This window comes from Chiloscyllium plagiosum, unplaced genomic scaffold, assembly GCF_037043375.1.
Source record: "Chiloscyllium plagiosum isolate Xiang-an unplaced genomic scaffold, Cpla_swu_hap1 HiC_scaffold_1, whole genome shotgun sequence".
Lineage (NCBI taxonomy): Eukaryota > Metazoa > Chordata > Chondrichthyes > Orectolobiformes > Hemiscylliidae > Chiloscyllium > Chiloscyllium plagiosum.
In genome coordinates, this window is record NW_028270139.1 from 109,368,271 (window position 1) to 109,394,234 (window position 25,964).

Sequence of the window (25,964 nt, forward strand, 5' to 3'; positions counted from 1 at the left end):
TACACACCACCCTCTGCATGAAAAAGTTGCCCCTTAGGTCCCTTTTATATTTTTCCCCTCTCACCCTAAACTAATGCCCTCTAGTCCTGGACTCCCCCACCCCAGGGAAAAGACTTTGTCTATTTACCCTATCCATGCCTCTCATGATTTTATAAACCTCTATAAGGTCACCCCTCAGCCTCTGACGCTCCAGGGACAACAGCCCCAGTTTATTCCGTCTCTCCTTATAGCTCAAATCCTCCAACCCTGGCAACATCCTTGTAAATCTCTTCTGAACCCTTTCACGTTTCACAACATCTTTCCGACAGGAAGGAGACCAGAATTGCATGCAGTATTCCAACAGTGGCCTAACCAACGTCCTGTACAGTCACAACAAGACCTCCCAACTCCTGTACTCCATACTCTGACCAATAAAGAAAAGCATACCAAACGCCTTCTTCACTATCCTATCTACCTGTGACTCTACTTTCAAGGAACTATGAACCTGCACTCAAAGGTCTCTTTACTCAGCAACACTCCCTCGGACATTATCATTAAGTGTCTAAGTCCTGCGCTGATGTACCTTTCCAAAATGCAGTACCATGCATTTATCTAAATTAAACTCCATCTGCCACTCCTCAGCCAATCGTCCCATCTGATCAAGATCCCATTGTACTTCCTTGCTGTCCACTACGCCTCCAATTTTGGTGTCATCTGCAAGTTTATTAACTATACCTCTTTTTCTCACATCCAAATCATTTATATAAAATGACGAAAAATAGTGGACTTGGCTTTGAAGTTTGTGGTCACAGGCCTCCAAGTCTGAAAAGCAACTCTCCACCACCACCCTCTGTCTTCTACCTTTGAGCCATTTGGATACAGAACTGGCTAGTTCTCGCTGTACTGCATGAGATCTAACCTTGCTAATCAGTCTCCCATAAGGAACTTTGTCAAACACCTTACTGAAGTCCATGTAGATGACATGCACTGCTCTACTCTCATAAATCCTCTTTGTTACTTCAAAAAAAACTCAGTTAAGTTGGTGAGACGTGATTTCCCACATACAAAACCATGCTGACTATCCCTAATCAGTCCTTGCCTTTCCTAATATATGTAAATCCTGTCCTTCAGGATTCCTTCCAACAATTTGCCCACCACTGCTGTCAGGCTCACCAGTCTATAGTTCCTTGGCTTTTCATTACCACTTTCTTAAATAGTGGCACCACATTAGCCAACCTCCAGCCTTTCAGCACCACACCGGTGATTATCAACGATACAAATATCTCAGCTCGGGGCCCAGCAATCACTTCCCTAGCTTTCCATAGAATTCTAGGGTACACCTAATCAGGTCCGAGGGATTTATCCACTTTATGCGTTAAGACATCCAGCACATCCTCCTCTGTAATATGGACATTTTTCAAGATATCACCACATTCTATATCTTCCACGTCCTTCTCCACAGTAAATACTGATGCAAAATACTCATTTAGTATCTCCTGCGGCTCCACACAAAGGCCACCTTGCTGATCTTTGAGGGGCCCTATTCTTTCCCTAGTTACCCTTTTGTCTTTAATGTATTTATAAACACCTTTTGGATTCTCCTTAACCCTATTTGCCAAAGCTATCTCATGTCCCCTTTTTGCCCTCCTGATTTCCCTCTTAAGTATACTCCTACTGCCTTGATACTCTTATAAGGATTCACTCGATCTCTCCGGTCTATACCTGACATATGCTTCCATCTTTTTCCTAACCAAAGCCTCAATTTCTTGAGTCATCCAGCATTCCTTACATCTAACAGCCTTTCATTTCACCCTAACAGGAATATTCTGTCTGTAGACTCTCGTTATCTCATTTTTGAACACTTCCCATTTTCCAGCTGTCCCTTAACCTGTGAACATCTGTCCCCAGTCAGCTTTTAAAAGTTCTTGCCATCAAAATTAGCTTCCTCTAATTTAGAATTTCAACTTTTATATCCGGTCTATCCTTTTCCATCACTATTTTAAAACTATAGAATTATGGTCATTGAATTTGATTCACTCCATGTGCTAACAGTAAATATTTGTAGGCACTGGATTCTGCAAAGCAGTAAGCCCTGACACCATTCTGGCAATAGCACTGAAGATTTGTGCTCCAAAACGTACTGCTCCCTTAGCCAAGCCTTACAATACTGACTGAAAATGTGTTGCTGGAAAAGCGCAGCAGGTCAGGCAGCATCGAAGGAGCAGGAGAATCGACATTTTGGGCATGAGCCCTTCTTCAGGAATGAGACAATGAGACTGGAAACGATGAGAATCGGGGAAAACTCTCCACTGGTTGGAGCCATACCTAGCACATAGGAAGATGGTTGTGGTTGTTAGGAGTTAGTCATCGCAGCTCCAGGACACCTCTGCAGGAGTTCCTCAGGGTAGTGTCCTAGGCCCAACTATCTTCAGCTGCCCCATCAATGATCTTCCCTCTACCATAAAGTCAGAAATGGGATGTTCGCTGATGATCACACAATGCTCATCACCATTCACAACTCCTCAGATTCTGAAACAGTCAATACTCAAATGCAACAAGATCTGCACAATGTCCAGACTTGAGCTGACAAGTGGCAAGTAACATTTGCTCCACTCAAATGCTAGTCAATGACCATCTCTAATAGTGGACAATCTAATATCTGCCCATTGATAGTCAATGATGTTACTATCATTGAATTTTCCACTAATTAACATCCTGGGAATTACCATTGACCAGAAACTCAACTGGACTCACCAAGTAAATGAAGTGGCTACAATGGCAGTTCACCTTCTGACTTGCCAAAGCTTGTCCACCATTTATAAAGCACATGTCAGGAGTATGATGGAATATTCCCTACTTGCCTGAGTGGGTGCAGGTCCACAACACTCAAGAAGCTGGACAGAATCTAGGACAAAGCAGCCCGCTTGATTGGCACCATCTCTATAAGTATGCATTCCCTCCATCACCAATCTATAAGATACCCTGCACAAATTCACCAAAGATCCTGAGCACCTTCCAAAATCACGACCACTTCCATCTTGAAGAACAACAGCAGCAGATAGATGGGAACTCCCCTCCAAGCCAGGCTAGGAGGAAGGGTCAAGCAAGGGAGCCGTGGTTTACGAAAGAAGTTTAATCTCTTGTCAAGAGGAAGAAGAGGCTTATGTTAGAATGAGGCGTGAAGGCTCAGTCAGGGTGCTTGAGAGTTACATGTTAGCCAGGAAAGACCTCAAGAGAGAGTTAAGAGCCAGGAGGGGACATGAGAAGTCGTTGGCAGGTAGGATCAAGGAAAACCCTAAAACTTTCCATAGGTATATCAGGAATAAAAGAACGACTAGGGCCAATCAAGGATAGTAGGTAAAAACAAGGACTGCAGATGCTGGAAACCAGAGTCTAGATTAGAGTGGTGCTGGAAAAGCACAGCAGGTCAGGCAGCATTCGAGAGCAGGAAAATCAACGTTTCGGGCAAAAGCCCTTCATCAGAAATAGAGGCAGAGTGCCTGCAGAATGGAGAGATAAATGAGAGGGGGTGTGGAGAACATAGCATAGAGTACAATAGGTGAATGGGGGTGGGGATGGAGGTGATAGGTGGGAGAGGAGGTGGAGTGGATAGGTGGAAAGGAAGATAGGTGGAAAGGAAGATAGGTGGAAAGGAAGATAGGCGGAAAGGAAGATAGGCGGAAAGGAAGATAGGCGGAAAGGAAGATAGGCGGAAAGGAAGATAGGCAGGTAGTACAGGTCATGGGGATGGTGCTGAGCTGGAAGGGTGGAGCTGGGGCGAGGTGGGGGAAGGGGAAAACGAGGAAACTGGTGAAATCACATTGATGCCATGGGGTTGAAGTGTTCCGAGGTGGAAGATGAGGCGCCCTTCCTCTAGGCGTCGGGTGGTGAGGGAGTGGCGGTGGAGGAGGCCCAGGACCTGCATGTCCTCGGCAGAGTGGGAGGGGGAGTAGAAATGTTGGGCCACAGGGCGGTGGGGTTGATTGGTGCGGAGATGTTCCCTAAAGCGGTCTGCTAGAGGAGTCCAGTCTCCCCAATGTAGAGGAGACTGCATTGGGAGCAATAAATAATATTGGTGGATGTGCAGGTAAAACTTTAATGGATATGGAAGGCTCCTTTAGGGCCTTAGATGGAGGGGAGAGAGGTGGTGTGGGCGCAGGTTTTACAATTCCTACGTGGCAGGGGAGGGTGCCAGGAAGGGAGGGTGGGCTGTTGGGGGGCATGGACCTGACCAGGTAGTCACGGAGGAAACGGTCTTTGCGGAAAGCGGAAATGGGTGGGGAGGGAAATATATCCCTGGTGGTGGGGTCCGTTTGGAAGAGGTGTAATCCAGGTGGGTTTGTAAAAATTGTCAGTGTCAAGTCGGTTGTCATTAATGGAGATGGAGGGGTCCAGGAAGGGGAGGGAGGTGTCAGAGATGATCCAGGTGATGTGGTGTATATGGTTTTCAGTAAGAGTTTCAATAAGATTCCCCATGGTAGACTATTGCCACAAAATACAGAGACATGGGATTGAGGGTGATTTAGCAGTTTGGATAAGAAGTTAGATAGCTGAAAGAAGATAGGGTGGTGGTTGATGGGAAATGTTCATCCTGGAGTTCCGTTACTAGTGGTGTACTGCAAGAATCTGTTTTGGGGCCACTGCTGTTTGTCATTTTTCTAAATGACCTAGATGAGAGTGGAGAAGGATGGGTTAGTAAATTTGCAGATGACGCTAAGATCGGTGGAGTTATGGATAGTACTGAAGGATGTTGCAGGTTACAGAAGAACATAGAAAACTGCAGAGCTGAGAGGTGGCAAATGGAGCTTAATATGGAAAAGTGTGAGGTGATTCACTTTGGAAGATGCAACTAGAATAAAGAGTACTGGGCTAATGGTAGTGTAGATGATCAGAGCGATCTCTGTCCATGTATATAGATCGCTGAAAGTTGCCACACAGGTTGATAGGGTTGTTAAGAAGGCATATGGGTGTGTTAGCTTTTTTTTGGTAAAGGGATTGAGTTTTGGAGCCACGAGGTCCACTGCTGCTGTACAAAACTCTAGTGCGGCCGAACTTGGAGTACTGAGGACAGTTCTGGTCACCGCATTATAGGAAGGATGTGGAAGCTCTGGAAAGGGCTCAGAGGTGACTTACTAGGACATTGTCTGGAATGGAGGGAAGGTCTTATGAGGAAAAGCTGAGGGAATTGAGGCTGTTTGCATTAGAGAGAAGAAGGTTGAGAGTGACTTAATTAAGACATACAAGATAATCAAAGAGTTAGATAAAGTGGACAGTGAGAGTCTTTTTCCTCTGATGGTGATGGCTCGCACAACAGGACATAGCTTTAAATTGAGTGGTGATAGATACAGGACAGATGTCAGAGGTAGATTCTTTACTCAGAGTAGTAGAGATGTGGAACGCACTGCCTGCAACAGTAGTAGACTTGCCAACTTTAAGGGCATTTAAATGATCACTGGAGCTGTTTTTGCAAGGTGTGTTCAGGAGGGTTTCCTAACTCAGTACGTTGACAGGCCGACGAGGGGAGAGGCCATTCTAGACTTTGTGTTCGGATACGAGCCAGGACAGGTATCAGATCTTGTGGTGGGAGAGCGTTTTGGAGATAGTGATCACAACTGCCTCACATTCTACATAGCTATGGAGAAGGAGAGGATTAGGCAAAATGGGAGGATATTTAATTGGGGAAGAGGAAACTATGATACGATTAGACATGAGTTAGGAAGCATGGAATGGGAGTAATTGTTCCATGGTAAAGGCACTAGACATGTGGAGACTGTTTAAGGAACAGTTATCGTAAGTGATGAATAAATATGTCCCTTTGAGATAGGCAAGAAGGGGTAAGATAAAGGAACCTTGGATGATGAGAGCGGTAAAGCTTCCCGTCAAAAGGAAGAAGGTAGCTTACATAAGGTGAAGGAAGCTAAGGTCAAGCTCAGCTCTAGAGGATTACAGGCAGGCGAGGAAGGAGCTCAAAAATGGTCTGAGGAGAGCCCTAAAGGAGCACGAGAAAGGCTTGGTAGAACAGATCAGGGGGAACACAAAGGCATTTTACACTTATGTGAGGAATAAGAGAATGGTCAAAGAAAGAGTAGGGCCGATCAGGGATAGTATAGGGAACTTGTGTGTGGAGTCTGAGGAGGTAGGGGAAGCCCTAAATGAGTTTTTTGCTTCTGTCTTTACGAAAGAAATGAACTTTGTAATGAATGAAACATTTGAAGAACAGGTGTGCATGCTGGAATGGATAGAGATAGAGGAAGCTGATGTGCTGAAAATTTTGTCAAACATTAAGATTGACAAGTCGCCAGGCCCCGATCAGATTTGTCCTCGGCTGCTTTGGGAAACGAGAAATGCAATTGCTTCGCCACTTGCGAAGATCTTTGCATCCTCGCTCTCCACTGGAGTCATACCTGAGGACTGGAGAGAGGCAAATGTAATTCCTCTCTTCAAGAAAGGAAATAGGGAAATCCCCGGCAATTACAGACCAGTAAGTCTCCCCTAACTGCAAGGTGTTAGAAAGGATTCTGAGGGATAGGATTTATGACCATCTGGAAGACCATTGCTTGATTAAATGCAGTCAACATGGTTTTGTGAGGGGCAGGTCATGCCTCACAAACCTTATCGAGTTCTTGTAGGATGTGACTAGAAAAGTTGATGAAGGTCGAGCTGTGGATGTGGTGTATATGGACTTCAGCAAGGCATTTGATAAGGTTCCCCATGGTAGGCTCAGTCAGAAGGTCAGGAGGAATGGGATACAGGGGAACTTAGCTTTCTGGATACAGAATTGGCTGGCCAACAGAAGACAGCATGTGGTAGTAGAAGGAAAATATTCTGCCTGGAAGTCAGTGGTGAGTGGTGTTCCACAGGGCTCTGTCCTTGGGCCTCTACTGTTTGTAATTTTTATTAATGACTTGGATGGGTCAGCGAGTTTGCAGATGACACAAAGGTTGGAGGTGTCGTTGAGGGTATAGAGGGCTGTAGTAGGCTGCAGCGGGACATTGACAGGATGCAGAGATGGGCTGAGAGGTGGCAGATGGTGTTCAACCTGGATAAATGTGAGGTGATGCATTTTGGAAGGTTGAATTTGAAAGCTGAGTACAGGATTAAGGATAGGATTCTTGGCAGTGTGGAGGAACAGAGGGATCTTGGTGTGCAGGTACATAGATCCCTTAAAATGGCCACCCAAGTGGACAGGGTTGTTAAGAAAGCATATGGTGTTTTGGCTTTCACTAACAGGGGGATTGAGTTTAAGAGTCTTGTTGCAGCTCTATAAAACTTTGGTTAGACCGCACTTGGAATACTGCGTCCAGTTCTGGTCGCCCTATTATAGGAAAGATATGGATGCTTTGGAGAGGGTTCAGAGGAGGTTTACCAGGATGCTGCCTGGACTGGAGGGCTTATCTTATGAAGAGAGGTTGACTGAGCTCGGACGTTTTCATTGGAGAAGAGGAGGAGGAGAGGGAACCTAACCGAGGTATACAAGATAATGAGAGGCACAGGTAGAGTCGATAGCCAGAGACTATTTCCCAGGGCAGAAATGGTTAACACGAGGGGTCATAGTTTTAAGCTGGTTGGAGGAAAGTATAAAGGGGATGTCAGAAGCGGGTTCTTTACACAGTTGTGAGAGCATGGAATGCGTTGCCACAGCAGTTGTGGAAGCAAGGTCACTGGGGACATTTAAGAGACTGCTGGACATGCATATGGTCACAGAAATTTGAGGATCAATGGTCGGCACAACATCGTGGGCTGAAGGGCCTTTTTCTGTGCTGTACTGTTCGATGTTTTAGACATATGGATAAAAATGAAATCATGTAGAATAGATGGGCTTCAGATTGGTTCCACAGTTTGGCACAACATCAAGGGCTGAAGGGCCTGTACTGCGCTGTAATATTCTATGTTCTAAGCCACTCCCTATCATGACTTAGAAATACATAGCTGTTTCTTCACTGTCACTGGGTCCAAAGCCTGAAATTCCCTCTGTAAGGGTATTGTGGGTCTATCTACAGCACATGGACCGCAGCAGTTCAAGAATTCAGTTTATCATCACCGTCTCAAGGTCAACTAGGGACGGCGCCAGAAGATGTGGCATGAACATTGAGGGTTGGGCTGCATTCTCCTTCAAGCTTTGTTCCATAGTTTAGGTTTTGGTAGGCATCTCTCTCTGTTTTATAGAATAGTTGTTATAACTTGAATGGGTACCACTCCATATCAAGCATTACTTATCAGAATCTCTCCAGCTTTAATGCCAGTATGGGCATGTTGGATGATTTAGCAGATTAATTATCAACTTGCTTGACTGCGTTGTGAATACCCTTTCCATGGTCAGCAAGTCTTGGAGCAGGACTTGAACTTGGATGTCTGCCTCAGAGGCAGGCGCATTACCACTGAGCCACGAGACCTCCCATCCATCGGCATCAGGTTAAATTAAATATTTTTAAAGATTCAATAGATAGCCACTGGTACAACTTTCTTTAACAAAAATGACAAAACAAAGACATATCCCTTTTATAAGGGCATGCAGTAAAATCCTTCTTAAATCCCTCTTATAAAAGAAGAGTATGTTCACCATCTTTATAATAGAAGCATTAGATAGGAAAATTAAGAAAAGGAAACATATGATGCAAAGAGAAACTGAATTCTGATTTTTGATTTATGCAAATATTGTTAAGATCAGATCATTGTTGCTCAAAATACAGAACGTCTGGCAAATTAAAACAGATGCTTTAAAGAAGTGATATCGTTAGATCATAACCCAAATAGAGAATTAAATCTTGCTTTCCAATAACCCTTTCTGTACAACTTCTCAGTAGCCAACATTGTGTTTCACTCCTACCCACTATAGGTACTTAAAAGAGACCAAGATAGTCAAACGCTAGGATTAACTAACTGCTTGGTATTTACTGCAAAAATGCTTTTGATTGGTAAACATTTAGCTTGATATATCACCACTTGATAGAGAAGTACAGTAAGAAAATATACTGTAACTGCAACTCAAAGAAAGTTTTGCTGTGTTTAGCATTTTGATCAAGACTATTATTCAGAAGGGACAAAGTTAAAAATCACACAACACCAGGTCATAGTCAAACAGGTTTAGTTGGAAGAAGGAGCAGTGCTCAAATGCTAGTGCTTCCAAATAAACCTGTTCAACTATAACCAGGTATTGTGTGAATTTTTAAAGTTTGTCCAACCCAGTCAAACACCAGCTCTTCCACATCAACATTCAGAAGGAAGGTAGTGCCATCTGGTAATGTTACTAGACTAGGAATCAAGAGCCCAGGCTCATGCACTGGACACATGGGTTTGAATCCAATCACAGCAAATAGTGAAATTTGAATTCAATAACATGAGGAATATGGAATTGTCAATTGTTGTAAAAACCCATGTAGTTCACCAATGTTCTTTAGGGAAGCAAATCTGCCACCCTTACCAAGGCTGGCAAACATGTAACTCCAGAACCACAAAAATATGGCTGACTCTTAACTGCCCTCTCAAATGATCTGGAGAGCAAACAGGGATGGGCAACAAATGCCAGCCTCACCAGTAACAAACACATCCCACATAAGAATCTTTATACAAATTCATCTTCACCCGTGAAAGACTTTTGAAAGCTCAGTTGCATCTTACCCTTTGTCTAAAGTCCAGAGGTACGCAGTTCCACACTCACTGGCAATCACCAGCTCTCCAGGAACATGAGGACTGAGATAAAAAGGACAGATTACAGCAAAACTATTTCAGTACGTGGTTTTTTTTAAAAAAAAACTTTTACACTACAACCTCTCCAGTTCACAATATTTGGAACTAAAAAAGTGAGAGATGGAGAAACAAACTACCAGGGTTGGAGAGAGAAGTGGAATGGCTTGGTAACCATGTTTTGAGTTTTTTCATATTAACAGTCAACATAAGACCATAAGACATAGGAGTGGAAGTAAGGCTATTTGGCCCATCGAGTCCACTCCGCCATTCAATCCTGGCTGATGGGCATTTCAACTCCACTTACCCGCATTCTCCCCGTAGCCCTTAATTCCTTGTGACATCAAGAATATCCACTCCATCACCTGCCATCTTCTACCCTCATTCTGAAGGTCATGTGAGACCATATGTTCCTGAGCTATACCACAGTCAGAACAATTAAGTGAAGTGTATGGGGTCCTTTCAATAAAATGCCAGATTTGGAAATTCTGGACTAGACAAGTTATCATGCATTACTTATAAACAGTTCTTTATTTTAGTCGCACAACAGGCTGAATGTCCTGAAACAAATAAAAGTGGATAAATCCCCAGGACCTAATCAGGTATACCCTAGAACTCTGTAGGAAGCGAGGGAAGTGATTGCCGGGCTGCTTACTGAGATATTTGCATCATCGGTAGTCACAGGTGAGGTGCCAGAAGACTAGAGGTTGGCTAACGTGGTGCCACTGTTTAAGAAAGGTGGTAAAGACAAGCCAGGGAACTATAGACCAGTGAGCCTGACGTCGGTGGTGGGCAGGTTGTTGGAGGGAATCCTGAGGGACAGGAGTTACATGTATTTGGAAAGGCAAGGACTGATTAGGGATAGTCAACGTGGCTCTGTGTGTGGGAAATCATGTCTCACAAACTCGATTGAGTTTTTTGAAGTAATTACAAAGAGGATTGATGAGGGCAGAGCAGTAGATGTGATCTATATGGACTTCAGCAAGATTAGATCTCATGGAATACAGGGATACAGAACTGGGTCCAATATAGAAGATAAGGGCAATGGTGGAGGGTTGTTTCTCAAACTGGAGGCCTGTGACCAGTAGAGTGCTACGAGGTCCACTACTTTTCAGTGCTAACCTCTCTGCCCTCATCAATACTCTTTACTTCCTCAAAAAACTTAATCAACTTTGTGAGACATGATTTCCCACTCATAAAGCCATGTTGACTATCCCTAATCAGTCCGTGCCTTTCCAAATACATGTAACTCCTGTCCCTCAGGATTCTCCCCAACAACATGCCCACCACTGACATCAGGCTCACTGGTCTATAGTTCCCTGGCTTGTGCTTACCACCTTTCTTATATAGTGGTACCACGTCAGCCAACCTCCAGTCTTCTGACACCTCACCCGTGACTATCGATGATACAAATATCTCAGCAATAGGCCCAGCAATCACTTCCCTAGCCTCCCACAGAGTTCTAGGGTTCCTCTCTGTAATATGGACAGTTTTTAAGATGTCACCATGTATTTCCCTACATTCTATATCTTCCATGTCCTTCTCCACAGTAAACACTGACGCAAAATACTCGTTTAGTGTCTCCCCCATCTCCTGCAGCTCCACACAAAGGCCGCCTTGTTGATCTTTGAGGGGCCTTATTCTCTCCCTAGTTATCCTTTTGTCCTTAATGTATTTCTAAAAACCCTTTGTATTCTCCTTAACCCTATTTGCCAAAGCTATCTCATGTCCCCTTTTTGCCTTCCTGATTTCCCTCTTAAGTATACTCCTACTGCCTTGATACTCTAAGGATTCACTCGATCTCTCCTGTCGATACCTGACATATGCTTTCTTCTTTTTCTTAACCAAACGCTCAATTTCTCTAGTCATCCAGCATTCCCTACCCTACCAGTTCTTCTTTTCACCCCAACAGGAATATACTGTCTCTGGACTCTTGTTATTTCACTTCTGATGGCTTCCCATTTTCTAGCTGTCTCTTTACCTGCGAACATCTGCCCCCAGTCAGCTTGTGAAAGGTTTTGCCTAACACTGTCAAAATAGGCCTACCTCCAATTTAAAAATTCAACTTTTCAATCGTCTATCCTTCTCCATCACTATTTTTAAACTAACAGAATTTTAAAACTAACGCTGGCCCCAAAGCACTCCCCCACTGACACCAGTCACCTGCCCTGCACTATTTCCCAAGAGTAGGTCAAATTTTGCACCTTCTCTAGTCGATACATCCACATACTGAATCAGAAAATTTTGTTGAACAAACTTAACAAATTCCTCTCCATCTAAACCCTTAACACTACGGCAGTCCCAGTCCTTGTTTGGAAAGTTAAAATCCCCTACCATTCGGAGGGTCGCTTTTGGGCCAAAGGGCCTGTTTCCACACTGTAAGCAATATAATCTAACCATAACTGCCCTATTATTCTTGGAAAACAATTTCACGTCTTCATGTTTTACTAGTTTGAATCTATTACTGTCTATCAGCTAAGAAAAAATAATGGCTTGGTTATTTTCTCCCAGATCGGGTGCCCAGAGGTGAAAGAATTCTGATACTGCAAACCAACCTTTAAAAATTGGTTGCCTGGACATCAGATTTTTAATCCATGGGTGGTCAGGCTGACAACAAGTCAGAATTGCCTAGATTAAAACATCAGGGTGATCAAGCCCAAAAGTTTTGTCATGGTGAAAGCTCAGGCCAAATATTTTAGATTGATTTTCTTCTATCATGCCACTTACTTTCCCCTTTTTAAATCTGAAAAATAAAAGCACAGGCCTTTAGTCCTTAAAGACTGGTAATCAGACATCAAACATTTTTCCAAATTTAGTCCTGAATAATCGACTCCTTATCCTGAGGCTGTGCACATGTTTTAAGATTCTTCAACCACAGGAACACGCTCATTCTTCAAAACTTCAGAATGTTCAGGTCCAACTACCTCTATCTCTCATCACTTTGTAGTGGCGTTCATCTTGTAGACTAGAAAATAGTTCTAATCTCATGTACTACAGTGTCACCTAACAATAGGAAAACTAATTTTCTTGACATGATAGCTTTACATAGCATATTTTGTATATGAGTGCCTACATCAAAATATTGACATTTTTAGCAGCAGGATGATTTTACTAAATAAAGCATTCAGAACATAATCTTTTACCTGACATTGATGCAAGTAGCAATATTATCCACCTGAACTACCTGTAGAATAGATGGATTCACATCCTGGGAAAGCTTCCACACTCCGCAATGATAGTCAGACCGAACCCCTATAAAAACTGTCATTCAGAAAAGATTGGAGAATAAAAATGAGGTAGTAACAGACTAAGTAAATTAAAGCACAAAGTTTTAAAACTGAAAAATAAACTCTGACTGATGCAGACAATTATCCTTCATTATCCAGTAGATTTACTGACATTCAACAGTAACATACCTCTGTGCCTGTCAATCACCTTAGTCTAGAGCACAAGCTGAATGGGAGGAAATGGTTTTGCCCTGTTATAAGTGTATGGACAATTAAAGGAAGTAGCTAGGTGGAGTATTTTGAAAATATGCATTTGAATAAAAATTAAATACAAATGTGAACAGGCATTGGCTTTTTTTCTGTGGCATTGGCCCAGAACTCCCAAAAGGTGGAAATAAGTCAATAAAAGTACATTCCTGCTGAATTAGTCCTCATCATTTATCGCTATGACAAAACCCATTCTAAAGTGATAATAAAGGCTAATACTTCAATGCGGTACGAAAGGAGTGCTGTACTGCATGGATAGTGCGTTTCAGATGAGATATTTCTGGAGACTCTCAGATGAACTACAATGACACTATTGCACTATTGAAAGAAAAACAGGAGGGTTTCTAATACCTTTGCCAACATTTACTCCTCAGCCAGCACTGGAACAATATTTCAAAAATATTAATTGCATTATTCTTTTTTAATTTAGTTGTGCTTTAATTGGCTGCCTCAAACCAAAGCCCTGGATTTGAAGAATGACTCCCTTAATGTGAAATGTTTAAGGTCATCATGAGCTGCTATACAAATACGAGTTGTTTCTATTTACATTTGATGTGATAAGCAATGTTGCAGATCTCAGTAGCTTGCATCAACAGTTACCTTCTTCTTCAACAGCACTGGAATCTATTTGATGGATTCTACCATTTAGTTTAAATTTCATTGGTTTAAATTTCACATTCAATTTGGGCATTTTATGTTCATCAAGACCCAACTTGATTTTGTGAAAGTCTGATAGAGGCATATTAAGGAACTTAACATATTGAGAAATTATAGCTTTTTCGCAATTCCATACTTTCTGTTCATGCATCATTGGTCGTCTAAAGCCACAGAGTCTTAGAAAAATAAAGGTAAAACATTCTATTTTTGTTTTGTGTGATACTTGTTCAAAATTTACAACAGTCACTCTGCAACTTTCTGTTCACCTCATACTAACAGACTTAATGTCTCAGTTCTGAACAGAACTTCAGAAAGTTCAGAAAAATGTACCTAATTTCAAGTAAACAAAAACTACTAATTAAATAGAAATAATACAAGCAACTCACTTGTTGTACTGACATATTAAAAACTAGTTACAAATCTCTCCCAAATTTTAGCTGTCAAGGTTTCCAAGTGAAGAAGCAAGAACCTCTGAATTAAAGCGTATTTTTGCTTAAAACAAACAAAGCTGAACATAGTGACATTATGGTGAGTTAAATTCATACAGCGCAACTTTCTGGTTGTCTCGGAGTTGCCAACCAGTAGGAAATCAAATCCAACAGAATTCTGTCAATGATAAGTCAAAGTTCTCTACCGGTAAATCCGGATTAGCCAAACTTGTGCAAGATGGTCATATGACCAATCCAACCAGTTGTAATGGAGGTAGGTCACACAAGAGTGAAATCACGGAGCTCAGAGGAAGCTAATCCTGCTGGGAAGGGCAATCACCCTGGCACAGATGCCGGTCTACAAAGAATTCACCTGCAGCAGTGGATGTTTGGACCGATACAAGGTCAAAGCACTAAGATGTGGAGAAAAAAGAAAGAAAGAGATTTTTCACATATTTACTGTTTCCATTTAGGATTTTGTTCTGACATACAGCACATGTGTAGGCAATCTGAGTTACACAGGGGCATTCTTGTCTATCTTGAAGCTCAACTTAATATGCATTTGTTAGCAGATCTCCTGCAATTTGATTCATCATGAAGTGAAAGGATCAGCAGTTTGGGTCAATGTAATACTCTTTTCCCTCCATCTGTTAGCAGAGTGACTGATGATAAACAGAAGGAAATTGAACAGAATTTTTCTCACCCAATCAGTACAGGGTACCTGGAACTAGTTGATCCATAAGTTGGTGAAGGCAGAGATGCTCATTGCATTTAAATTAAAAACTTGGAAGGGCTCTGAAGCTATCATAATCTAAATTTTTATTAATTCATTCATGGAAAATGGCGTTACTAGCTAGGCTGAGATTTATTGGACATCCCAATTGCCCTTGACCTAAGCAGCTTGCCAGGTCATTTCAGAGGGTAATTAACGGTTCAACACATTGTAGTGGGTCTGGAGTCAAATGTAGGCCATATCAATTAAGGATAACAGATTTACTGCTCTATTAAAAGGAAATTGTTGCAGAAATTTGGAATAGCAAGTTGGGGTAGTCTGTTGGGTTTTCAGAGAGGTTATGTTATTCTGTATTCTGTTCTCTTTTGTTAGTGTTTCATTCCGTACTCTGTAAATGAATTCTGTTTTGTTTAAAAACAAAGGGTTTTGACCAGCTGCATCACTCCTGCAGTATCCATTGTATACCTGCTCAAAACAACTGGAAAAGTTAAGTTCTGGGCTACCTTCTTGAAATGTTTTGAGGGGGTCTGGCCTGGTCCCAATCAATGGCGGTCAACATCAGCACATCGATCAGAACACTGGCTTCAGATTCTGGAAGTCACTACCACACCCAGGCCTTAGTAGCCCATGCAACAGGTAGATAACTAGAAGGAACACTACCGTTGAGCCTGCTCCACCATTCAATTTGATAATGATTGGTCTTCCACTTCAAAACCAATTTCCTGCACTCTCGCCACATCCCTAGTTGTTTTAAATGTTTGTGTGGACTGAAGGCCTTGTTTGTGATATCTTTTATGAATTGGCCCACGTGCAATGATGTGATGGCATCGAATCATTAATACAATGTCACTGCACCAGTCTCTTTAAATTACAAGACAAGCAGGTGTGAAAATCAGAGGTCCATCTGCTATTTTGAAACAACAATCTATTGAACATATTAATGACCCAACTGCATTTCACTTTTTACTACTCCCTCCATTATTTTGCAACCGAATGAGAAAATACTTCAGAGAGATTTATGCCAGTATGAGGGCACAAAGGCCTTGCTATGGGGCAATGGCTATACGTAGAAGACTTCGTGTTTGCTAGTGAAAGTGACAATGGTAATATGGTTTTTTACATTACTCATTTATTATCTTGACACTGACAGGAGAGGAGAGATGAAGAGCAGGGGCCTTTAAATTTAAGGTCATGACTTAGCTGTTGCACACAGCACAATGTCTCCTTCATGATATTTGACTTTAGCACTCAAATGGTCCAGAACTCATTTGCACCAATACTTGGCCATCTGGTGCTCAATTTGCCATGCTGAGACAGCAGGCATGAGAGTAAACTGGCCTCTCACTTTTCATTTTGCCTCTGTCACCCCACTGGAAAATTTTAAATCCAGCAGATTAGATTAGATTAATTACTTACAGTGTGGAAACACTTCAGCCCAACAAGTCCACACCGACCTGCCGAAGCGCAACCCACCCAGACCACATTCTCCTACATTTACCCCTTCACTTAACACTACAGGCAATTTAGCTCGGAGTGGGAGGAAACCGGAGCACCCGGAGGAAACCCGCGCAGACATGGAGAGAATGTGCAAACTCCACACAGTCAGTCGGCTGAGGCGGGAATTGAACCCGGGTCTCTGGCACTGTGAGGCAGCAGTGCTAACCACTGTGCCACCGTGCCGCCTAGCATATGTTTCTAAGCCAGAAATACAACACTCTTCACTTCTCAAACTTTGTGCAGATTCAGCAACAGGGAAGGAGCTTGACAGCCATTAGACCCAAGAAGGCCCCCATAAACATGTGCCCCTTCCAGATGGAGAACTGCTCAATATAGCCACAGTGCATATGAACTATGTGTTGGAAACATAGAACATTACAGCCTTTCAGCCCTCGATGTTGCGCCGCCCTGTCATACTAATCTGAAGCCCATCCCACCTACACTATTCCATGTACGTCCATATGCCTGTCCAATGACGACTTAAATGCACTTAAACTTGGCGAATCTACTACCGATGCAGGCAAAGCATTCCATACCCTTACTACTCTGAGTAAAGAAACTACCTCTGACATCTGTCTTATACCTATCTCCCCTCACTTTAAAGTTGTGTTCTCTCGTGTTTGCCGTCCCCATACTTGGAAAACGGCTCTCCCTGTCCACCCTATCTAACCCTCTGATTATCTTGTATGTCTCTAGTAAGTCACCTCTCAATCTTCTTCTCTCTAATGAGAACAGCCTCATTGCCCTCAGCCTTTCCTCATAAGACATTCCTTCCATACCAGGCAACATCCTAGTAAATCTCCTCTGCACTCTTTTCAAAGCTTCCACATCCTTCTTATAATTCGGTGACCAGAACTAAACACACTGAAACACTGAAATCATAGTCTTTGAGCCACATCACCAATTCCATTCCTTACAGACTTGAGCCCTCTCCCTGACAACTGTCTGGAGGTGAACCAAAAATCAAACTGGGACCCATTGCTAAGTGTCATTTCTATAACATCACCTGACTCACCCCAACCTGAGCTCATTTGCTTCAAATCGTTTTGCTACTTCCCCCAGACATGACTATCCCATTGCTCACCTTGACATCCTCAAATGTTTTAACTTCCATAAATTTAAGATAATTAAAAACTCTGCTGTCTGACTGGTAATGCATACTAAGTCACTTATTACAAGTGTGTTCAGTGATGCACATAGTCACCCAGTTAAGCAATGTACTGATTTTAAAATTTGCATTACAAACCTTCCAGGGCGAGAAGAAAGTGAGGACTGCAGATCAGAGTCAAAAAGTGTGGCTCTGAAAAGCACAGCTAGTCAGGTAGCATCTGAGAAGCAGCAGAGTTGACATTTCAAGCATAAGCTCTTCATCAGGACTACCCTCTTCATTACCTGCTTAAACTCCTCCAGGCCCACACTTGCAGAATCTCTGCATTTTTCCAATTTTGGCTTCTTTAGCATCCCCAGTTTTAATCTCTAAAACTGTATCTTCAGTTGCTGACAGGGCCAAGCTCTGGAAAAACCTCACTGCTCCACCTTAAACATCATGATCCCAAACAAACCCATCTCTAAACTGTATGTAAATTTGCTCACTGAGCTGGAAGGTTTGCTTTCAGATGTTTCATCACCATACTAGGTAACATCATCAGTGAGCTTCCGGAGGAGCATTGGTGGTATGATCCGCTTTTTACTTATGTGTTTAGGTTTCCTTGGGTTGGTGATGTCATTTCCTGTGGTGATGTCAGCTCCTACTAGTTTTCTCAGGGGGTGGTAAATGGGATCCAAATCAGTGTGTTTGATCTACATTGAAACACATTGACGTGGATCCCCTTTACCACCTCCTGAGAAAAAGAACAGGAAATGTCATCACCATGGGAAATGACATCACCAACCCATGGAAACCTAAACACGTAAATAAAAAGCTGGCCAAACCACCAGTGCTTCACCGGAGGCTCACTGATGATGTTACCTAGTATGGTGACGAAACGTCTGAAAATAAACCTTCCAGCTCAGCAAGCAAACTTACGTCCAGAACCTCAACCTGAGCTACAAACCTTCTCAAAACTCGCTATCATCTCTAAACTCCCAAGACTTAGGTCTTGGCTCCCCACTCTGTAACTGGATCGTTGACATCCTGACCTATAGGCCACAATCAGTAAGAACAGGCGATAGCACGTAATACCCAACACCATGCCTTGCAAGACTGCATACTCATCCCCCTATTATACACTTTATACATACATGACTGTGTGGCCAAATTCTGCACCAACTCCATTTACAAGTTTGCTGATGACACTACCATTGTAGGTTGGATCTCAAACAATGACAAGACAGAATACAGGAAAGAGAGTGAGTGCTCAACAGCATAGTATAAGGACAGCAATCTCTTCATCATCAGCAGCAAAACCACTCACTTCAGGAAGAGGTGTTGAGAGCATGTCCCTGTCTGCATGAACGGTGCTAAGGTGGAGATGGTCACAAACGTCAAGTTCCTAGGAATGATGATCACTAACAATCTGCCCTGGTCCACCAACATCGATGTGATGATCAAGAAAACACAAAGTCTCTACTTCCTCAGGAGGCTAAGGAAATTCAGCATGTCGTCATGGACTCTTACAAATTTTTATAGATGCACCATAGAAAGTATCCTATCTGGATGTAACAGTGTGACATGGCATGTGCTCTTCCCAGGACTACAAGAAACTACAGAGAGCCCAGTCCATCACGGAAACCAGCTGCCCATCCATTGACTCCATCAATACTTCCCACTGCCTTGGGAAAGCAACCAACATAATCAAAGACCCCCTCGCACCCCAGTTGTACTCTCGCACCCTCTTGCATCGGGCAGATGATATAAAAGATTGAATACATGTACGTATAGATTCAAGAATAGCTTCTTTCCCACAGTTATCACTTTTGACGTCTCAAATGTTAATTCTGATTGCTTTCTCTCTCTGCACCTTCTTCCAGCTGTAGTACTATACAGGTAGTTCTGCTATTACGCAGTAGCTGCATTCCTGAGCAGCTCTGTGTTATACAAAAATCGCATTATACAAATCACATTTAAAGTTGGCTATGCTACAGCCAACACACACTTTAAAAGTTTGCACCTTAGAAACCCTCAAATTCATGTTATAGCAGAACAACCTGTATTCTGCTGCCCTGATGCATTTTATAAAGGTACAATCTGCCTGTACTGCATGCAAAACATCATATTTCACTATCACGGTACATGTGACAACAATAAAATCAATAAAGTTCTCTTTCTGTATACCTTGCTTTCATACTTTAAGCCACTTTTAAAATTTAACTTCTAGACAAAGCTTCTGACCATCTAATCTTATATGCCACGGTGCGGCTTGGTGCCAAATTTTGTTTGATAACATTCCTCTGAAGGAACTTGGGGCTTTACTTTGTTAAAGGCACTATAAAAACACGTTGTTACTGTTATTTTACTATCTTTATATATCAGAACCAGGATCTGTTTATCACTTGTACACACAAGGAGGAACAAGAGACTTGCTAAACATGATGGGCAGAAGCTACTTATCAACTTAAGAGATGGATTAATAGATTGCTTAGTACTTTATTTATGGTGGATCATTAACATTAATATTCTTCACATTTTAATCAAGGGTCATTTCAGTATCTTCCAAAATGTAAAAATGTGGGAACTAAAACAAAGATCATTCAATATTTATAAAAATCCTCATTATCAAACATTTCTGCAGAATAGCACAAAAATATCTATCATGTGATAGCAAACAATAAAAGCGAGCTCTCTTTTAATAAAGAAGTGTAGTTGTACAAAGGATCAGTCATGATCCCAGTATTGGTAAAACAAGCTCAAAAAGAACAGGAATAGAAGTGTCAGCTTGTGTTCCTAATATTAAATGCTAGAGTCCTGCTGGCATGGAACTAAGAAAACTCAGATTCCAACTTTAACAGAACTTTCAGTGCTTGCTTTCAAATGCAATGTGGACAGTTTCTATTTATGTGTACAGCCTCAAAAAAAAAAGCTTACCCATGTGAGGAAAAGTCATTTTACAATAAGGAATTATTCACAGGATAGGAGTCTTCCTTGCGAGGGCAGCATTTATTGTACTTTCCAACTTGAAAAGGAGACGGTAAGCCACCTTCTTAAACCTCTGCAATCCAGGTGCTGTAGGTATACCCACAGTGCCTGTGAGAAGGGAGAGCCAGGATTTTGACTAGCAGCAAAAGAAAAACAGTGGTATAGTTGCAGAATGGCCTGTAGCTTGGAGAGGAGCTCATTCCCACGCACATTCCACTTTTGTTCCTTTAGGTAGCAAGTCATTGGAGTTTTGAGTATATTGCTCTCATTAAGAAAATATTTAAATATATTTCACTACTAATGACTGTGGAAAGTTAAAAATCACACAACACCAGGTTATAGTCCAACAGGTTTAATTGGAAGCACACTAGCTTTCGGAGCGACGCTCCTTCATCAGGTGATTGTGGAGGGCTCGATCGTATTCTGTGTTACGATCGAGCCCTCCACAATCACCTGATGAAGGAGCGTCGCTCCAAAAGCTAGTGTGCTTCCAATTAAACCTGTTGGACTATAACCTGGTGTTGTGTGATTTTTAACTTTGTACACCCAGTCCAACACCGGCATCTCCGAATTATGACTGTGGAAGCATTGGGTGAAGTGGTGAAAGATAACTAGGTTGCCTCAAATGTGGTATGGATTTGTGTTAAGAAATGCATAAAATGCAATCCCCAACAAACTATCAAAAACAAATGATGTTTACCCAAAGGATACTCAGTATACTCATGGACTCGCTGCCAGGATAGATCAGGCATCCTTCTTCTAAACTGGCTTCTTTGGAGAAAGGACAGTATACCAGAGCACCACCAGTGGCAGACTGATCAAACAGAAGTTTGTTTCTTTGAATCTTCATTTCTTCATGAATGTTTTCTGCCAACAAGCTTGGTGGAATATCAAAAATACACTCCCGCAACAAAGTATTTAAAAGTCTTGCTTGCATACTTCTACAAGAAAGTGGGCACCTATAAAAATTATGAAGTGCATAAACAGAAGAATGTGAAATATAGTCACCTATACATTTTTGCAGGTCCTAATATTTACATGCAGTAGGACAAGCAATACAATGTTACAATTATACTTAACCATATATTACTTTTCAAACAACTTTGGTGAATTCTTAAAAGAACCTAGATCAAAGGCCATTCTGAATATTGATTTTTATATTTAGAAAATCTAATCCTATAACTCAGCAAATGCAACTTAAATGTTCATACATACCTAAAATATTCAATACTCAAAGGCTGTCATTTAGAGCTAATGTATACGGCATGTTTACTTTTTACATTACTCTGTATTTTGTTAAAATGAATTTGATGACATCAGTAAAATGTAACCTGGGCAAATCATTCAGCATATCTGGCAAGGGATCTTTTTTTCTAGAAACCAACATTACAATATGTATCAAAAACAGAAATTCCTGAAGAAACTCAGGTCTAGTAGTATCTGTGCAGAGAAAAGTTAATATTTCAGGTCTTGTGACCCTTCTCCAGAACCAGTAAAATGTGGTATATATCCTGAAGACTGGGGGATGGGAAAATTTTAATTTTTTTTACAACATGTATACTGAACAGGATATAAATTCTAGTGCCACTTACTCATTTTGCTTTACTTGCTCTGTGAACGCCCTCAGATGGCTTACATTTATTGTGGTCTGTCTTGCTTTTCCCTTGAAAGAAGAACATTGTGATGACAAAAGTATTTAATATCCAAGCTCTCTATACTTACTATATTAAACATATAAGGTCTAACAGACTAAAGCTGTTCAAATTTGGTGTGGTCCATAACACCAAGATAGCTGAAGAATAACAAGAGATGTAGGCTACAGAGGCTGAAATGCCGAAACTAGTCAAACCACAGAGCCAGACTGGTCATAGTATTAAAGCCTACAGTATTTAACTGACGTAGGTTCAAGGTTTGGTCAGATCAATGGGCTTCCCAATCCTCACCAATCTGTTCTTGCCTAATAGCCAAATACATACTTTCAGACTTACAACCTTGTGTAAGTACAGCAGGAACAAAAATAAATCATACAATTCATTTTGTTCATCATGAAATTGTTATAATTTTATTAAATTCTTGTAATCACTTTACAAAAAACAAAACCAATCCTTACCCTGAGGGGATATTCTCCAAAATAGAAGTTCTCCTCTAGAAGTTTGCCCATTGAACTGAAGGCATCATTACGGTGATCAAGAAAGAAATTAGCCATCTTCAAAATTATGAAAAGCAAGTTGACAGAGGATAAACAAATTTGCATAATAGAAGCAACTCAAATTGTTATACCTCTCCTGCTCATCAACTAGTTTATAGATTGTTTTACATGCCATTCCTTTAACATGTTGCAACTATTACACCACATTCCAGTAAATAAACAAACTAATTCATTTTAATAGAATGGAATATCAAATTTTGTGATATGAATGCATCATAACTCAAACCAAATAATGAAGCCATTGATCACAAAAAGATCCATATAGCCTTTATTAATAGAAATTGAAACAGGTGTAGATTTAACACAGACTATCACTGGTCAATTATCATGAGAATGAAGGGTCGTAGAGAATCATGGTTTTTATAATGAATTATAGAAAATTGTTCTTCAATTTCTGAACTATATCTCAACATAAAATAAAACGTTTCATGCAACATACCTGTAGCGTGAAATTAAGTGCACCCATTGTCATTTCATCCCTTCCTCCAGTTGTCATTAGCCTCCCAGTATAAGTTAGATCTTCCAGGCTTGTTGGCTGAAACTTGCAAACTTAAGTGGAAAGAGAAAATATAGAGTTTCAGAATAAACAACAGGAAAAAATACATACAGAAATTAGACTTTCCATCAGAGGTCACTACATGAACAAAATATCTTTAAAAGGAAATTGGAATTTAAAAAGTAATAGAGCATTTAAAACTACTTTTTGTTTAACTAACAATGCTTATTTCATGGATAGCAAAATGATAATAAGACCATACTGAGAATGTGCACAGGGTATGAGCAGGTAGGGAAAGAGTTAAGTTTTGAGTTTTGTGAAACAAAAGGTCAGATCAGTTAAGAACTCATAATAAACAATGAGGTGCTGGAGGGACAGGTAGTGGGCTGACAAGGTGGAAAAGCATTCATTATGCAAAACCATTTAACAAGATCAAGAAGCATTCAGCATGTAAAGTCATTTAACAAGGTGAAAAGCGAGCTATTCATTGTGTAACAACAGATGGCTTAATCTTTACTATTGACACTCGCTGATTGTAGTGGCCACCCAATGAATATGTATATTGCCTTACCTGGATGCTCCTCCCTGCAAGTGACTATATTACTCATTAAGAGAAGACAAAGAACTCCTGTTCTCTGTGCACGTGGGCGATCGTTCTCTCTCCCTTCAGGGCCCAGAATAAAAATGAAGGAGGTAAAACTATACTGTGTCGCTGAGCGTTTTGCTTCGACTGAGACAGGAAAGGGACAATATGATGTAGGACCAGAAACTGGCCTTTTAGCCATTGAATCTGTTCTACCATTCATGAGATCATGGCTCATCTATCAATCCTCAGCTCCACTTTACCATCTTATCCCCAATTTCACTTAATTCTCTTACAGATTAAGTATAATCAAGGTTGAGACAGACAGATTGCTACTGACCCAGCTCTGACTGTGCTCTGTGGTAGAGAATTCCAGATTGACTATCCTCTGAGAGAAAAAAATTTCTCATCTTGGTAAGATTAGGGAGAGGTAGGTTGAGATTCTAGGGCATGTCAATATTAAGGAAGTAGTGGTGTTAGATGTCTCGAAAAATATTGAAGTAGATAAGCCCCCAGGGCCTGATGGGCTCGATCCCAAGATCTGACAGGATCAGAGGTTGAGGGGCGACCTGATAGATGTATATAAAATTATGAGAGGAATGGATAGGGTGGATAGTCGGTGTCTTTTCCCAGGGTGGTAATGTAAAATACTAGGCTTTAGGGTGAAAGAGAGAAAGCTTTCTTTTTAAACAGAAGCTGTACCTGTCTAAAACACGCATCCAGAGAAAGTGGTTGAAGCAAGTACGATAGCAACGTTTGAGGCATTTAGACAGACACATGATCAGGCAGAGAATAGAGGGATGCAGAAAATGTGTGCAGATGGGATTAGTTTAAAATGGCATCATGGCCAGCACAAACACAACGGGCCAAATGGCCTATTCCAGTCCTGGACTGTTCTATGTTCCATCTCTGCTTTCATGGTTGACCGCTTACTCTGAAATTATGCACTCTGGTGCTAGACTCTTCCACAGGGGATACAACCTTTCTGCAACTACCATGTATGTTTCGAGGTCACTTCCATTATTCAAAATTCTAATGACTACAAGTCCAACCTACTCATCTCTCCTCCTAAGTCAATCCCTCCTAACCTAGAATCAACCTGGTGAAGTTTCTCTGGACTGCCTCCAATCTTTCCTTAGATAAAGGGACTAAAATTATTCATGGTAATCCAGGTCTCTCTGCCTAGAGCTTTAGCAACATCTCCCTATTTTATACTCCAATCTCTTTCAAATAAAGGCCATCTATTTGCCTTCCCTATTATCTGGTGAACTTGGATCATGTAGAGTGAACACACTTTTATGAAAGAAAATTTGAAGTTTTTTAAAGTGTATAAAGTGGGTAGATAATGGAGAATCAGTGGATGTTGTATATTTGGATTTTCAAAAGTCATTTACCAACAATAGGTTATTATGCAAAGTTAGGGTTTCTGGGATTTGGGGCAATGTACTTGCATTCTTCGAAGACTGGTCAATAGACAGAAAACAACATAGGAACAAATGAGCTGCTTACAGAATACAGACAGTAATTAGTGGAATGCTTCAAAGATTGGTACTTCGGTCTAAATTATTGGGTGTTAACCATGACTCAGTTGGCAGCTGTGGGTTTAAGTAGTGTTCCCTGAACAGAGGAAAGGTGTCACTTCAGCGCAGTACAGAGGCAACATTGCACCTTTAGAGGTGCAAATTTTAAGAAAAGAATGATGCCAAGGTTCTGTCTACCCTCTCAGGTACATATTTGAAATAATGTCATGGAACATTTTCATAAGAATGAGGGAGTTATCCCCAGTGTTCTGGCCAATATTGATCCCTCTATCGACATCACAAAACAGAATCAGGTCATTATGATCTCCAGTATGAAGGGATTACAAGCAAAAGTTCAACAGGTTGGCACTCTACTCACTAGAGTTGAGAAGAATGAGAGGTGATTGCATTCTAATTCTACACTCCCCCAAAAGGCAAAGTCGCAGAATTAAAGAGCACTAATTTAAGACTGCAATGAGGCAGAGTCTTTGGAATTCCTTGCCCCAGAGACCTGTGGGAGAAGTGTTCTTGTGTATAGTTGAAGCTGATTTAGATTCTTGATCAGCAGGTGAATCAAGGATTATGGGAAAGTGGACAGGAAAGTGGACA

At 41.4% G+C, this 25,964-nt stretch overlaps 1 protein-coding gene across 3 annotated transcripts in view; it reads right to left on the reverse strand.

The window, feature by feature from the left end:
• Window positions 1-25,964, reverse strand: part of taf1c (TATA-box binding protein associated factor, RNA polymerase I subunit C) — a 51,723-nt gene that overhangs the window by 13,228 nt on the left and 12,531 nt on the right. For all 3 annotated transcript variants that reach the window (XM_043687063.2, XM_087989684.1, XM_043687082.2), the window contains 7 exons: window positions 23,196-23,305; window positions 22,658-22,753; window positions 22,140-22,210; window positions 21,259-21,506; window positions 13,758-13,886; window positions 12,807-12,924; window positions 9,598-9,669 (listed from right to left, as the gene is read on the reverse strand). In XM_043687063.2, coding sequence (XP_043542998.2) covers window positions 9,598-9,669; window positions 12,807-12,924; window positions 13,758-13,886; window positions 21,259-21,506; window positions 22,140-22,210; window positions 22,658-22,753; window positions 23,196-23,305 — 844 coding nt within the window. The remainder of the gene's footprint in view (window positions 1-9,597; window positions 9,670-12,806; window positions 12,925-13,757; window positions 13,887-21,258; window positions 21,507-22,139; window positions 22,211-22,657; window positions 22,754-23,195; window positions 23,306-25,964) is intronic.